The 14,004-nt window shown below is 39.6% G+C and overlaps 1 protein-coding gene across 3 annotated transcripts in view; it reads left to right on the top strand.

Moving 5' to 3' along the window:
- Positions 1 to 14,004, top strand: part of LOC126474150 (zinc transporter ZIP11) — a 435,762-nt gene that overhangs the window by 89,149 nt on the left and 332,609 nt on the right. For all 3 annotated transcript variants that reach the window (XM_050101604.1, XM_050101605.1, XM_050101606.1), the window contains one exon: positions 3,273 to 3,342. In XM_050101604.1, the coding sequence (XP_049957561.1) occupies positions 3,273 to 3,342 (70 nt within the window). The remainder of the gene's footprint in view (positions 1 to 3,272; positions 3,343 to 14,004) is intronic.

The following is a 14,004-nucleotide window of genomic DNA, read 5'->3' on the forward strand; positions in this document are numbered from 1 at the left end:
ACTTGGGCAGCTTTAGAAGGGTTGAAATGCCCCTGATGGAGATTTGTTACTCATGTGACATCAAATTACTAGTCCATATTAAAAGTCATTGAGCTCTCTTGGCCGATACTTGGTGTTCGGATACTTTTGATCAGGTAGTATATGCGTGGTTCAGTACAATAATTCACATACACATATTTTACGAATGTTGACAGAAAATATTAAATTGTAACAGTTTTTAAAAACATTTATATTTGTGTATTTTAGGCCGCAGTGTCATCACCACCACCATTATTATTGTTATTATTATTATGGGTTTTCCATGGTAACTGGCACAAAGCTCAATCTGCAGACACCAATTGCAAGTTTGATGTCCTATCAGGAATGAAGAAAACTTAATTACTTTCATGTGCTAACTCCCTCAGATGCAATGTCTTCTTTCCTTCTTTTCTTTCTTTAATTATCATTCTCTTTTTGTTTTTGTTTTTTAATTCAGCAACAGAACCGAAAAATTTTACACTACTATTTTTTTTAAAGTAATCATCTAATTGTAACTTCATGATATTCCCACAATATTTCACTTCAGCATGAAACATGAAGTACATGCATGACTGGTGTGGTCGAAACACTGATTTACTTTATACAATTAAATGCTTAGCAACTATGGTCCAAGTACTCTGATTCTATTGTTGAACCAGTCTAAGAACACACTTGTAATCTTCTGCAGGTATTGTGTTGTTGTGCTGCTTGTAAATTCGTGCAGTGGTGTGGCCAGTTCACTGTGCAGAGATGTGGGGTGCTGAGGCCACCACATTTGTTTCACAAATTTCTATCTTCGATAACTTGTATTTGAAACCACACTATACTTTAAATTTATCTTGGATGGAAGAAATATGTTGTCTTACATAGGATTGTGTGAGCTGTGAATATTGTCACACCACATATTTTTTATGTTACCGTTCAGCCATCTTACTAATCACTTAGATACACCACGATGTGTCTTGTATTTGGAAATGTTATATGAGTACAGGTTGCTATCTCCGATACCCTTAAATTATCGATTAATATCTGTTGAATTATCATCCAACAAAGCCATATAGTTGTGATAAATAACTTCTTGTTCACTGCAGATATATCTGTGCTAAAAATCAGAAAGTACTTATCTAATTTTTGACATGCTACTGAACTGATAAATAATGCTTCTTCTCATATGTGAGTATAGTAATCTATCAATTACAATATACCTCATACATTACACACACTCAGTATAATTTGAATCACAGTTCTCTTTAGAGTGACAGTTCAGCTTCTTTTCGTGTTCGTGACGTAATGCTGGTCTCAGTACTTGTCGTTCTATGTGCACAGCACATCTCCCAGGCAGGACAGGATGCCAAGCCACCAGATATCACGAAGTGTAATAAAACAATAAGCTATTGTCATCCTGCATTGCAGAAGTGCTGTGTCCATCTACAGCAGATTTCATTCGTAAACAAGATAAAACTCCCAAACGGAACACAATTATGGATTCACTATTCAAACTAAAAAAAAAAAAAAAAAAAAAAGTGTTTTTACGATGGCGAACATTGGACTCACATTCAGGAGGACACCCATTGAAATCTGCAATTAGGCAGCCAGATTTAGGTTTTCTGTGATTACTCTAAATTGCTTCAGGCAAATTACAGAATCATTCTTTTGAAATGGTATGGCAAATTTCCTTCCCCATCCTTGTAACAGACCAAGCTTGTTCTCTGATTGTGATGACCTCGATGTCAAAGGGGCAGTACATGCTTAGTGGCTGATAGATGAAACTGTGATGCGTGGTTGCTACAGTGTTCAGCAGGTTTAGAGGAAAGGAAAAGAAAAATTATGAAGTCCAGCACCAAACAAATTCTGTTCAAACAGTTACCAGGCTTTTAATTAATTACCGTCAAATAGATATCATGGTACAGACCTTCAACAAACAACACTGACTGAATAGTCAGCTGTAGAGGTAAGTTCACAGAGAAGTTAGTTGAATGTCTCAGAACACCTGTTATTGCACTAAAACCAAGAACAGCTTTTTTTTACGAACAGCAAACAGTAATATTTAAAGGGAAGCATCAAGACAACAGCTTTCAACAGGCAGTTATTAAAATCGGTGATCATTTAACGCACAGATACAATCGGCCAAATGCACTGAAGTTTAGAAGAACTTACTGAAGTTCAGAAGAACTTCTCATATGCAGTTACCATTAATTATAAAAACCACTTGTCATTACATTGAAATCAAAAGTACAGATACAGGCAAAGGTAACTGCTCATAGCCACTGGCTCCAAACTGTGCTAGTATGGCCACTAACAGAAACTACTTGGCAGCACAGACAGTGACCGCTTGTGAACCAGAAGCTCCACCATCATCATGCTTGACCGTTGGTTCCCACACCATCAAAAGCCTCGAGCCACTTGCACTTCCAAAACGAATTCCAGTTCCCCACCGACCTCACTGATGACAAAGGCTTCCCACCTCGCACTTTTATTGCTAACGAGTGTGCCACTCACGAGGTCCAAAGTAAAGAGGCGAGCACAATCCCAGAGGGAGGAAATCAATTGACTATTGAGCCCACATGGCTAAGTGGCAATCATCATTCATCGGTGCTATAGATGTTGCACAACACATCACTTTAACAAAGTTATATGTTGCACTGCAATTCAGCTTCTTAACATTGCACATTGCTTTTGAAGACATTCGAGCTCTATAGACATTCGACAGAAGCTTTGATAATGTACTCGTTGACACGGGACGAGTGATAGCATTTCAAATTATTGTAATAAAGATAAAAATAAATTTGAATACCTCAAACCGAAATGAGATATTTGGTCTACAGTATGAATATACTGGGAGAAGCAAAATAGAGAGAATGTGGGCAGGATAATTGAAGTCGTCTGAAGACCAACCCCTCATCTAAGAACCTGAAACAACATTTTGGAAGATGTGCTTCATGCCAAAGACCTAGAGTAAGACCTCATAATATTTGTGAGAAATGTCTTCAGAGACATTGGCAAGAACTATGTAAGGATAGAATGACCTGGAAGTGGTTTATACATGCGTGTTCCAAACATTGTGAAGTTGGGAATAGATGATGATGATGATGATGATGATGATGGTGATGGCAGATGTTGAAAAACCTGAAACATAACTCTTATTATAAAAACACACAGATATTGTCCTCTTGACAAATTCAGGTGTGGTAATATATGTAAGAAACATTTCCAATGTATAATTTATACTTACATCTATACCCATGTGTTTACAGAGGGTCTTGCTGTGGGTGTAGGCTTTGGTGCCATTGGCAGTTCTCCATCTGCAACATTTGAAAATGCAAGGTATGTTCCATATTTTGTTTGTATTTTCTTACTTTCACTGAAGTCTCTTTTCGTATCACATGTATAAGTTACTCATTTTGCTGTTAATGGCTTGTACTTTCAACAAAGAGATTGACTTGTGGGAATCACAGCCTAAATTAAAGCCTGGTACAGCACTGATGTGAATGAAATGTGACATGCCTTATTTTTCTGTTTACTGTCTCTGAAATGCTACAAATGATATGGTGCAGTTTTCTTGTGTATTTTTAGATGGAGTGTCCTGTGGTTAAGTGCCAAAAAGGCATTACTCTTGTACCTACACTTGTGACATTTGTCTACTTTATTTCCTCATTGATTGTCCTCAGTGTCAATGTACTGCATTGCTACACTGGCTGAAAAATGGGTGTTGGAAGTTCAACACTGACTACTTTAAATGATGTAGCCAACATGTGCACATTTGCGTTTCACAGTTCTTTACTATCACTGTTCACAACCCCCCATTAATACACAGTTATATGGCTAGTGCACTATTCATTAACTTTCAATAAGCCTCATTAATAGGTTGCAGGCAACCATCCACATACTGCTACAGTAGTTTACTGTGGAACATCTATGAGCAGTAAAAGTCTAGCCACATAGTTCACAATTCTTGAAGAATAAAAAGGTACATATGGAACAGACACTGTCATTGTTTTAACACACAGCTAATTGTGTTACACTTATTTCACAGTTAAGTTGCTGCATTGTTAGTGATCTAAACAACACAAGTTTCTTGTCTGAAACCAAAAATTGGGCCCGTATATATCCTCATAATAATAGGCACTGAAACTATACAATGATTGATGTTTAATTTACAGAAATTATTATTAAAACTTAATTCATCAAATTAACTGAATACATCGAAAAATTGTGTCTTTTTAACAGTTTCTTCTACTGCAAGAGTTAGGCCGAATTATTTGTTTGATGAAATTAACAGATATTGTTATGCAAACAATACTTTTAACAAAACTGTTAATTACTTCGGAATTAATGAAGAGCTGGATTTGCTAACATGTTTTCGATTAGAGCCAAATAGATCCTTGAAGAATATTATTAGTTGTTCCTCCAAATGTTTACAGTTAGTACAGAATTTATATTTGTTTATAAGTCAACAATAGAATTTAAGTTATGAAGCAATTACTCATTTCACCCTGTTACAAAAGTATTAACTAGGAATAGTGGAAATAAATTAGAAAATCAATTACATGCATAGATCTTGGCACAAAATTAGACCTGGCGTTATATTCTCTAAAACTGAGGGCCAACCTTTCTCTTGTATGAAAATGCAGATTATGCTCATGTATGTTAATGGTAATTTGTTAAAAGTGAAAAAATGAATTTTAGGGAGGCAGATGGCAAAACAAGAGAGGAAGTAAAAAAAAAAAAACATCCCAGCTTGTTTTGTCACACACTCATTAGTGTTCTTTACATTTATGAGCAGATCTGTACAACCAATAATGTGATTGACTCCTGTGTAATATGGAGGATAATTCAAATTTCAACCATAGCCATTTTGTGTGCTGTCAAGTGTACATGTATTTTGAGGTTTTCGGCAGCCCTAATGTGTCTTAGAGCATGCAGTAAGACTTTCAAGTGGAAGTGAGTTAAAGAAGATATTATCTCAAGCATATTCTTATCAACTAACAATATTTGTATAAATAAATTGCAACTGTATCAGTGGAATGAAATTAGTTCATAACACAAAAATTCACTGTCTTCATTGAAAAATGTTATTTGGAATCATTGAAAAACTGCTTCCATCTTAATGGGAAACTTCTACTGCTCAGTTTTTGGTATAGCAATCCTGGAGATGCCAAGCAGACATAATCTTATTCCTGTGTAACACTGTTGTGTCAGGATCTAAAGATCTCCTATTCTCACAAGGACAAACCTTGTGTATCATTTCCACATTCTCAGTATAGAAACAAGAATATTGAATTTGTATACATGACAGTAGCTGATTGTTTATGTTTCTGCCTGAAAGTTATGCATCTATCAGAAATATTGTTTAGAATGGGTGTTCAAATGTTATGGAGAGGATAAGAATTTGCCAAATAACCATAAGAATGAAAGTAGTAAGAATTCTGACAGTTGTTTCTTAAAGCTCATGTGTTAACTCCAGGGGCAGCACTTGTATCTGAAAGTTTAGTATTATTTATAGTTAAAATGGTTATAAATAAATCCTCTTACATCATCATCAATGTGGTTTCTTAATGAGTCAATGGATGACATGCGAAATTCTGTGGCTTAGTTCTGATTTGACTTCATAATAATAAATACTTAGCAACCGTTCTACAAATGAAGCTCTGGTCAATTTTCATGCAGATGTAAGTCTGAGAAATATGTATGCTTTGATGCTGTGATAGTTAATGCTGACAGCAGTAAGATGATTATAAGTGACAACTGGACGTGAATAGTTACTTGGGATTGTTGTCACAAATTCAGTAGTTTTTGCTGTAGTAAGAATATAATGGCAGACAATAATTTGAGGAGTTTCATTCCTGTCTGGTTCTGTCCCAGCTCTACTAGAAAAAAAGGAAAAAATGATTTGAATCTTAAATATTGGAAGTAGTGAAGATGAGTGCTCACTGTGTAGGAGGTTTGATTGCTTCAGAGAGAGAGGGGGGGGGGGGGGGGAGAGGGGGAGAGAGAGAGAGAGAGAGAGAGAGAGAGAGAGAGGGGGGGGGGGGGGCAACTGTCCCTGCAGTGCTGGGGCCCTAATTGGTGTGAAAAGAGGGGAAACTGTAGATGTGTGTATGTTTTACGGTTAGTTGATTGTGAAGGATACTGTCTCAAAGATTGGCAATATTTTCAATTTAGTTTCTTTACCTGTTGACCATTCATGCCTCAAATTTACCCCTTCAGTTACTACTTGTGAATCACCCAGGGGTCTCCTCAGTATTTATACCACTTGAAACACGAAGAAGTATTTGGTTGTAACCATAGCATGGATACCCTACTCACAACACTTGTTGCCAAGTAAGTGCTTTCACTGTTGATCCTGTGATTGCACGATGGAGCATTTTGAGCTTGTGATACTCTGCTCAGACATTTTTCCCTTGGCTATGCATAAAGATTTAATCACAATATTGTTACATTAGATGTTCTGATACTGAAGGCAGCTGTTAAACAATTCAACTATAAATGTATTCCGCCTGATAATATGAATTTCACGCAGTTAATGCTTCACTCCAAGCAAATATAAAGCAAACACAAAGAGATTGGTTCAGCTGAACTCCACTCTATGTGCAGTATCTTCACTGATTTTTATTTAACATGAATGTCTGAGGATGTATTTCCTGGTCACTAGAAGAAATATTGCATTTGGCTCAGAAGATATGCTATGGAATTCTGTGTAGTTCTTAGTGCCAGATGAAGTGACTGATGCTATAGAATTGCACTATCAAATTGTAGCAATATATGTGCACCACTGAGGTGTACTGAAATGAAAAAATGCATCCTGTTGATTTTGCATATCATATGAAAGTTAAGTAGGAATGCACTTACTATTGAATTAGTATTAAAAGATAATTTTGGTGAATCCCCTTAAACCTAGGGTCTGAGTGACCTGCTTCTCTCCTCCACTTTTCATAGAGGAACATATAGTTTCAAAAGTAGAAATATTAATTTTAATTTCTTAGTTTACGCATTTTATCATCAGTACTGGGAGTTGGGCACCTTGGAGGTAAGTACCAGCCATCCTTTGTTTCTTTTAATGTTAACAATTTTCTCAGTTGAATTTGCTGTTTTATAGAAAGTTTAAAAGTATCGTACATCATGGATGTTGAATATACCTTGCAATTATACTGTAATTGCACTTCCAGTTTGTGTATCCCTTAAGGTAGATGCTGTTATGTCCAAAGAAAGTGTGACATATACCCAGTTTGGAATCTCTGCGTATGCAGTGGAAGAGGAGTATGAGCAAACTCGCTTGTTGACTTTCTGCTGTCATTTCCTGTCCTGTTTTCCTTGTCTACTTATTTTGTATTGTTGTTATTTATTTAACAGTCAATGAAAAATCCATTTTAGTGAGAATGAATTAGAAAAAAAAATATAATGTGAAATTTAAAAAGCAAAACGTTTCTTCAGGAGGCATGGTTCAAAATTTCTGAAGTTGAATGCATTGTAGACTCGATCAGTTTACATCACTAGCCAGATGCATAATTTGAACCTGTTTGCAGTTTCATCTGCATTAAGAATGCAGCATTTACTTCTGAAGATTTTCATTTACAAGCCACATATACATTGATTAAAATGTTTTGTTTTGAGCATTTATTGTATTTTTCCCAGTTAACTATGCAATTCATCACTTTGACAAATGTTTAAAATTTTTCAGAAAATTCAAAGATTTGAAACTTACGGCTTATAAGACTGTGAAAATGTTATTGACATCAGATTTTCTTCCACAAAAATTAATAGATATGTCAACCGAACAAAGTGAAGGGTTATAGTTAACATTCAGCTTTTCATTTATTCTGTGTAATAACTTAATCATTTTCTCCAAGAATTAGAATATCCTTCTTGTTACTAGTGTGTGTGTGTGTGTGTGTGTGTGTGTGTGTGTGTGTGTGTGGAAAATCATTGAAAGATTAAGAGGAAATGCAGAATGAGAAATGAATAATCAGATTACAGCACTAGCAGTAAATTTCTTGGACCTGTAATATACACTCCTGGAAATTGAAATAAGAACACCGTGAATTCATTGTCCCAGGAAGGGGAAACTTTATTGACACATTCCTGGGGTCAGATACATCACATTATCACACTGACAGAACCACAGGCACATAGACACAGGCAACAGAGCATGCACAATGTCGGCACTAGTACAGTGTATATCCACCTTTCGCAGCAATGCAGGCTGCTATTCTCCCATGGAGACGATCGTAGAGATGCTGGATGTAGTCCTGTGGAATGGCTTGCCATGCCATTTCCACCTGGCGCCTCAGTTGGACCAGCGTTCGTGCTGGACGTGCAGACCGCGTTAGACGACGCTTCATCCAGTCCCAAACATGCTCAATGGGGGACAGATCCGGAGATCTTGCTGGCCAGGGTAGTTGACTTACACCTTCTAGAGCACGTTGGGTGGCACGGTATACATGCGGACGTGCATTGTCCTGTTGGAACAGCAAGTTCCCTTGCCGGTCTAGGAATGGTAGAATGATGGGTTCGATGACGATTTCGATGTACCGTGCACTATTCAGTGTCCCCTCGACGATCACCAGTGGTGTACGGCCAGTGTAGGAGATCGCTCCCCACACCATGATGCCGGGTGTTGGCCCTGTGTGCCTCGGTCGTATGCAGTCCTGATTGTGGCGCTCACCTGCACGGCGCCAAACACGCATACGACCATCATTGGCACCAAGGCAGAAGCGACTCTCATCGCTGAAGACGACACGTCTCCATTCGTCCCTCCATTCACGCCTGTCGCGACACCACTGGAGGCGGGCTGCACGATGTTGGGGCGTGAGCGGAAGACGGCCTAACGGTGTGCGGGTCCGTAGCGCAGCTTCATGGAGACGGTTGCGAATGGTCCTCGCCGATACCCCAGGAGCAACAGTGTCCCTAATTTGCTGGGAAGTGGCGGTGCGGTCCCCTACGGCACTGCGTAGGATCCTACGGTCTTGGCGTGCATCCGTGCATCGCTGCGGTCCGGTCCCAGGTCGACGGGCACGTGCACCTTCCGCCGACCACTGGCGACAACATCGATGTACTGTGGAGACCTCACTCCCCAGGTGTTGAGCAATTCGGCGGTACGTCCACCCGCCCTCCCGCATGCCCACTATACGCCCTCGCTCGAAGTCCGTCAACTGCACATACGGTTGACGTCCACGCTGTCGCGGCATGCTACCAGTGTTAAAGACTGCGATGGAGCTCCGTATGCCACGGCAAACTGTCTGACACTGACGGCGGCGGTGCACAAATGCTGCGCAGCTAGCGCTATTCGACGGCCAACACCGCGGTTCCTGGTGTGTCCGCTGTGCCGTGCGTGTGATCATTGCTTGTACAGCCCTCTCGCAGTGTCCGGAGCAAGTATGGTGGGTCTGACACACCGGTGTCAATGTGTTCTTTTTTTCATTTCCAGGAGTGTAGTTTAAATTTGTATGACTAACATTAGGAAGCAACATCAAATGGAAAGAATTTGTGAAATCAGTGATAGAGAAAGCAGGAGGAAGACACTGATTTGTTGATATAATTTTGTGAAAGTGTGGTGCATTTGTTAAGAAAACAGCTTATATAAGATTCAAATGTCATATACTGTAGAGTGCTTTGATTTGGAGCCTTACCAAGTCAGCTTGACAAGTGTACATTGGAAGAATATGTAGACACTCTGCTAGCATTGTAACAGATGAGTATATCCTGTATTAAAGTATAACAGACTTTTAAAGGGAAATTTAATGGGAATATGTGGAAAATAGGGACATTGTTACAGCTAAATTATGTTGAATAAATTGAGAGAACCTGTTTTGGAACAAGATTGACCAACAATTCTTCCATCCACCACTATATATGTCACTTAGTGAGAATAAGTTGAAGAGAGATTGAAGCACATGCAGAGGTATATATTTTTCAGTCGCCGCATTGGTGAATGGAGCAGAAAGGGAATATCTAATATTGGTATGGAGTACACTCTGCAACAGACTGCACAGTGGCTTGCAGAATGATACATGTATCATCCTCCTCAGCTTACTTGACACCTACTTTAGCTATATGATGCCCTTCTAGTTTCAGAGAATTATGACATATGTCCTTAGACTCTATGCATCCATGTAACTCCAGATTGTTTCGTACTTCTACATGTACATATGTACTCTGGCAACCACTGTGAAGTGAGAGTGATATATAGGGGGTTGTTGTAATATGTTCCCTATAGCCGGTTCTTGAAATTTATTAAGTGGGTTTTCTCGGGATAGTTTACATATGTCTTCAAGAGTCTGCCTATTCAGTTTCTTCAGCATCTCTGCGACAGTCTCCCATAAGTCAAATGAACACATGACTATTTGTACTGCCTATATCTGTATTTTCAATATCCCCTGTTAGTTGTATTTGGTGCAGCTCCTACGCACTTGAGCAGTATTCCTGCCTCATTTGCAAGTTACTGGATGCTAACTGTGGTGCCACTAACAGCCTTTACATGTGACCAGAATTTCTTTGAGTTTTGTGGAAGCTCATTTGACAGTATTCTGCCACAGTAGTCATTGAAGGCTTCACACATTGCCCTCTTGACAGCCAAATGTGTTTCTTTCAGTATCTCTCTATCTGTAACCCCAAACTTTGTTTTACACCTATTATGCAGTAGTCTCTATTTCTTCAGAAGTTTCTTCATAGTGACTGTGTGTTATGGAGGTCCCTCCCATTGTGAACCGCTATAGTGGGTACACACATGTCCAGTGCATTGTAATTATTCTTTTAAACTTGAGCCATAATTCATTTGCATGCTTCTGCCCTATACTGAAAGTTTCCTGTTCCTCATTGAGATATGACTCTACTGCTTTTCATCTGGTTGTCTAATGCCTTTATGAAGTTTTTAGTGACAATTACTCAATTTCCATTAGGTAAAAATATGTCTTTTCGTAACTCTTGGAATCCAGCAAACAAACTTCTTTGTCAATCTACCATCTTTTTGCCTTTCTGTATGCTCCACCCATATCAATTTCAGTAATTTTTGAGAACATTTCTCATGGGAACAGCAGTCTGGAAAAAACTACTTTAAAAATGGACACAAGCAATCTCTACCACCATAACATTTATTTTGATGGTAACCAGTTTTGGTTGTCGTAACTCCACCAACATTGTGGTTTTACAGTACCTGCTACATTCATAAGTACTGCCTACCGTCATGGTATGAGAGTCTGGGGATACTTAAAAACTGACACTGTTGACTGCAGACAAACAATACAAAGACATCAGGAAATCGAAGGTGCATCAAATATCTTTCATTAACACATATTCACCTTTGTATTCCTAGTTTATCAGCACCTTTCCTCCAGGACTGTTAGTAATACTTTTGGTGACATGGAGCCTTCTTGTCTGATTCATCTTTCAATTCTGAATCTCCCTCTATCCTGAAGTCTTAATGGAAACCATACCACAAATGGGTACAGGATAGTTCTTTAATGATGTTAACAATCTGTATGAAGTTATAGAGAATGGCAGTTGTATCAGTTTGAGATAATCATTCCAAGACTATGGTTCTCCAAGTCAAAAGTTATAAGCAAAACCGAGAAAATTTCGTATTTGCCATCAGCCTGCTACCTTGCATTTTATGTTATTGAACTGTTGTCCCAACTCCACTAACCTAGCTTTAAATGCTAAGGTTTTTGTATTTATTGTTCCTAAATAAAAAGAATTAGTTAGATTTCTGAGATCAGTCTTGGTGTTTGTGTTGCCAATTTTTGTGTAGTAAGGTCCAGCATGGAGATGCCTGAACTCGCCGCAAGGCATGATGCCATTGCGTGAGTTCTTCGTAGTCTACTACTCCCAGTGTTCGTTCATCTGGTCCAGATTTCCGTTGTACCAGGAACTTGGGCGTGACAATAGAGCCTCTGGCAACTCTCTCTATGGTATTGTGCCCAAAGAGATCTATAAGACATGTGAATAACAATCACAGTGTGGGCTTGTGTTGTTCTGATCTCATATCTAGGGATCAGTATGACCAGTTTGCTTGCAGGTCACGTAATTGCAGGGACCTCCTTTCGAAACTGTCGTTTAGTTTTCAGTCAGCTTTTTGTGACTTGTGATATATATGTAGTCCAGATCCTCAGTTGTTATGCCGTGTCTGCAGTTCGTTTTAATGAGCAGGCCATCTATATTTATTCCATCAGGATTGTTATTCTATGAATACTAATAACTGTAAGGCATGATTCGGATCTAATGTGGTTGGTTCCCATACATCAGGATTTGTGTGTGTGTTTCTTTTTTTTCCCCCCCTTCACACTTCGCCTTTATTTATAGTACCAAGTGAAGTACGTGTGTAAAGATACTGGACTCCTATCCAGAAGGATTTCGATGTATTTCAAACAGATGCTGGGCTATTTCCTTCAATTTCTTCCGCATCATTGTTTTATGTAGTGCTTCAATCTGTAATGTTGTCGATGATGGTTATACACTAAGTTGCAGTCTTTCTTTTTTCTTGTTGGAAAATGCGGCATTGCATACGCCTTTTCGGAAGGGTCGTTGCCCCGGCGCACCTGGTTTATCGCCGTGTGCGCGACCGTTGCGGCAGAGGTGCCCTCGGATTTGCGATGACCACCTTTCTAGAAGGGAACAAAAGGAAGGAGAAACGGCAGCTGTATATTGAGAAGGGCGCAGCTGCCGCATGTGGCGCTAAGGGAAGGGTGAGCTTTCCGCCAAGGGCAGGCCTGCAGGCGGCGCGATCTCTGGGCCCTGTCGCACTCGCCTAGCCTCGCGGATGTTCCCATAATGACGGCCATCCGTTGTATTGCGCATGCGCCGCCTCGGGTTTCGTCAGTCCATGGCGCACGTGCTGTCGCTACACCAAGAGAGCGTCATTCTCCCAGTCTGCTCTGTTCTTTTCGTTTTCTCGTACCGCCCTTACCTGCCCATTTCCATGAATTCATTAACCCATAGCTTCCCTGCGGTTGCTTTTGTTTTCGGCGAGTTTAGACTACAGCTCTGTTACTATTACTCATTAGGTCTTAAGGTCTTTGGACCACCTCCTTGTGTAGTGAGAGGAGCTACCCGGCCTCTGAGGTATGAGGCAGAGGACCTCAGTTCGATTTCCAGTAATCGGGGAAGATTTCTTTCTGTGTGTGTGGGGGGGGGGGGGGGGGAGGTGGGGGGCGGATGATCCTTCCACCCAGCCTCGTGATGCAAGCGAGAAGTTGTTTGAAAAACTGAGTAGACAAATTTATGCGGAAGCCGCCGAAGTGACGCCGGAAGAATTTCGGCTCAGCTGGTAGCTGGACATTAATTTATTTATGCTGTTCAGATCCTCCTGTTAATTATACAACACTCTTTTTGGTTTTAAAATAAATATATCAGGACACCTGTGCTAAATGGCTATCAGACTAATTCTTGGAGACAGCCAGGTGTGTGTGTGTGTGTGTGTGTGTGTGTGTGTGTGTGTGTGTGTGTGTGTGTAGCGCGCGGTCGAAAGACAGGAAGAATCTCAAATAGTGCATATACAGTATTAAGCTCCTTACTGCCTTTCGACCATAATTAGTAACATTAAATTTAATTATTATGTGAAAACTAAATGTGCGAAACACACAGTCTGTTTATGATTGTTACGTGCACATTTTGAAACATTAATATCTATGTGCAACAAGTTGCTCCTAGATATCTGAAGACGGCTAAAATGCGTTATATGCGTCATACGACGAGCAATAAAATCATTCTGTTTTGAAGCATGGTCTTTTGATCAGCGATCAATCCAGCTTTTGTGCAGTGCGGCTGTTAATTATTTGTGCGAAGCTCCACAATGTCAAATATTGGATCTATTGATTAGGCTGTTGAAGCAAGCACTGTTACTCCATTAAAGCGCAGTTCATATACGTTCAAATAAATGCTAGGAAAGTCGTCCTGGAAACAAATTAATTGTATATCTGTTAAATAGACAGAAATTCGTGCAAGTCTTGAAAGGTCTTATCTACAAAACATGGAATACTTGACTGTTAGAAAGAA

The sequence above is a fragment of the Schistocerca serialis genome, chromosome 4 (assembly GCF_023864345.2).
Source record: "Schistocerca serialis cubense isolate TAMUIC-IGC-003099 chromosome 4, iqSchSeri2.2, whole genome shotgun sequence".
In the NCBI taxonomy this organism is placed as follows: Eukaryota; Metazoa; Arthropoda; class Insecta; order Orthoptera; family Acrididae; genus Schistocerca; species Schistocerca serialis.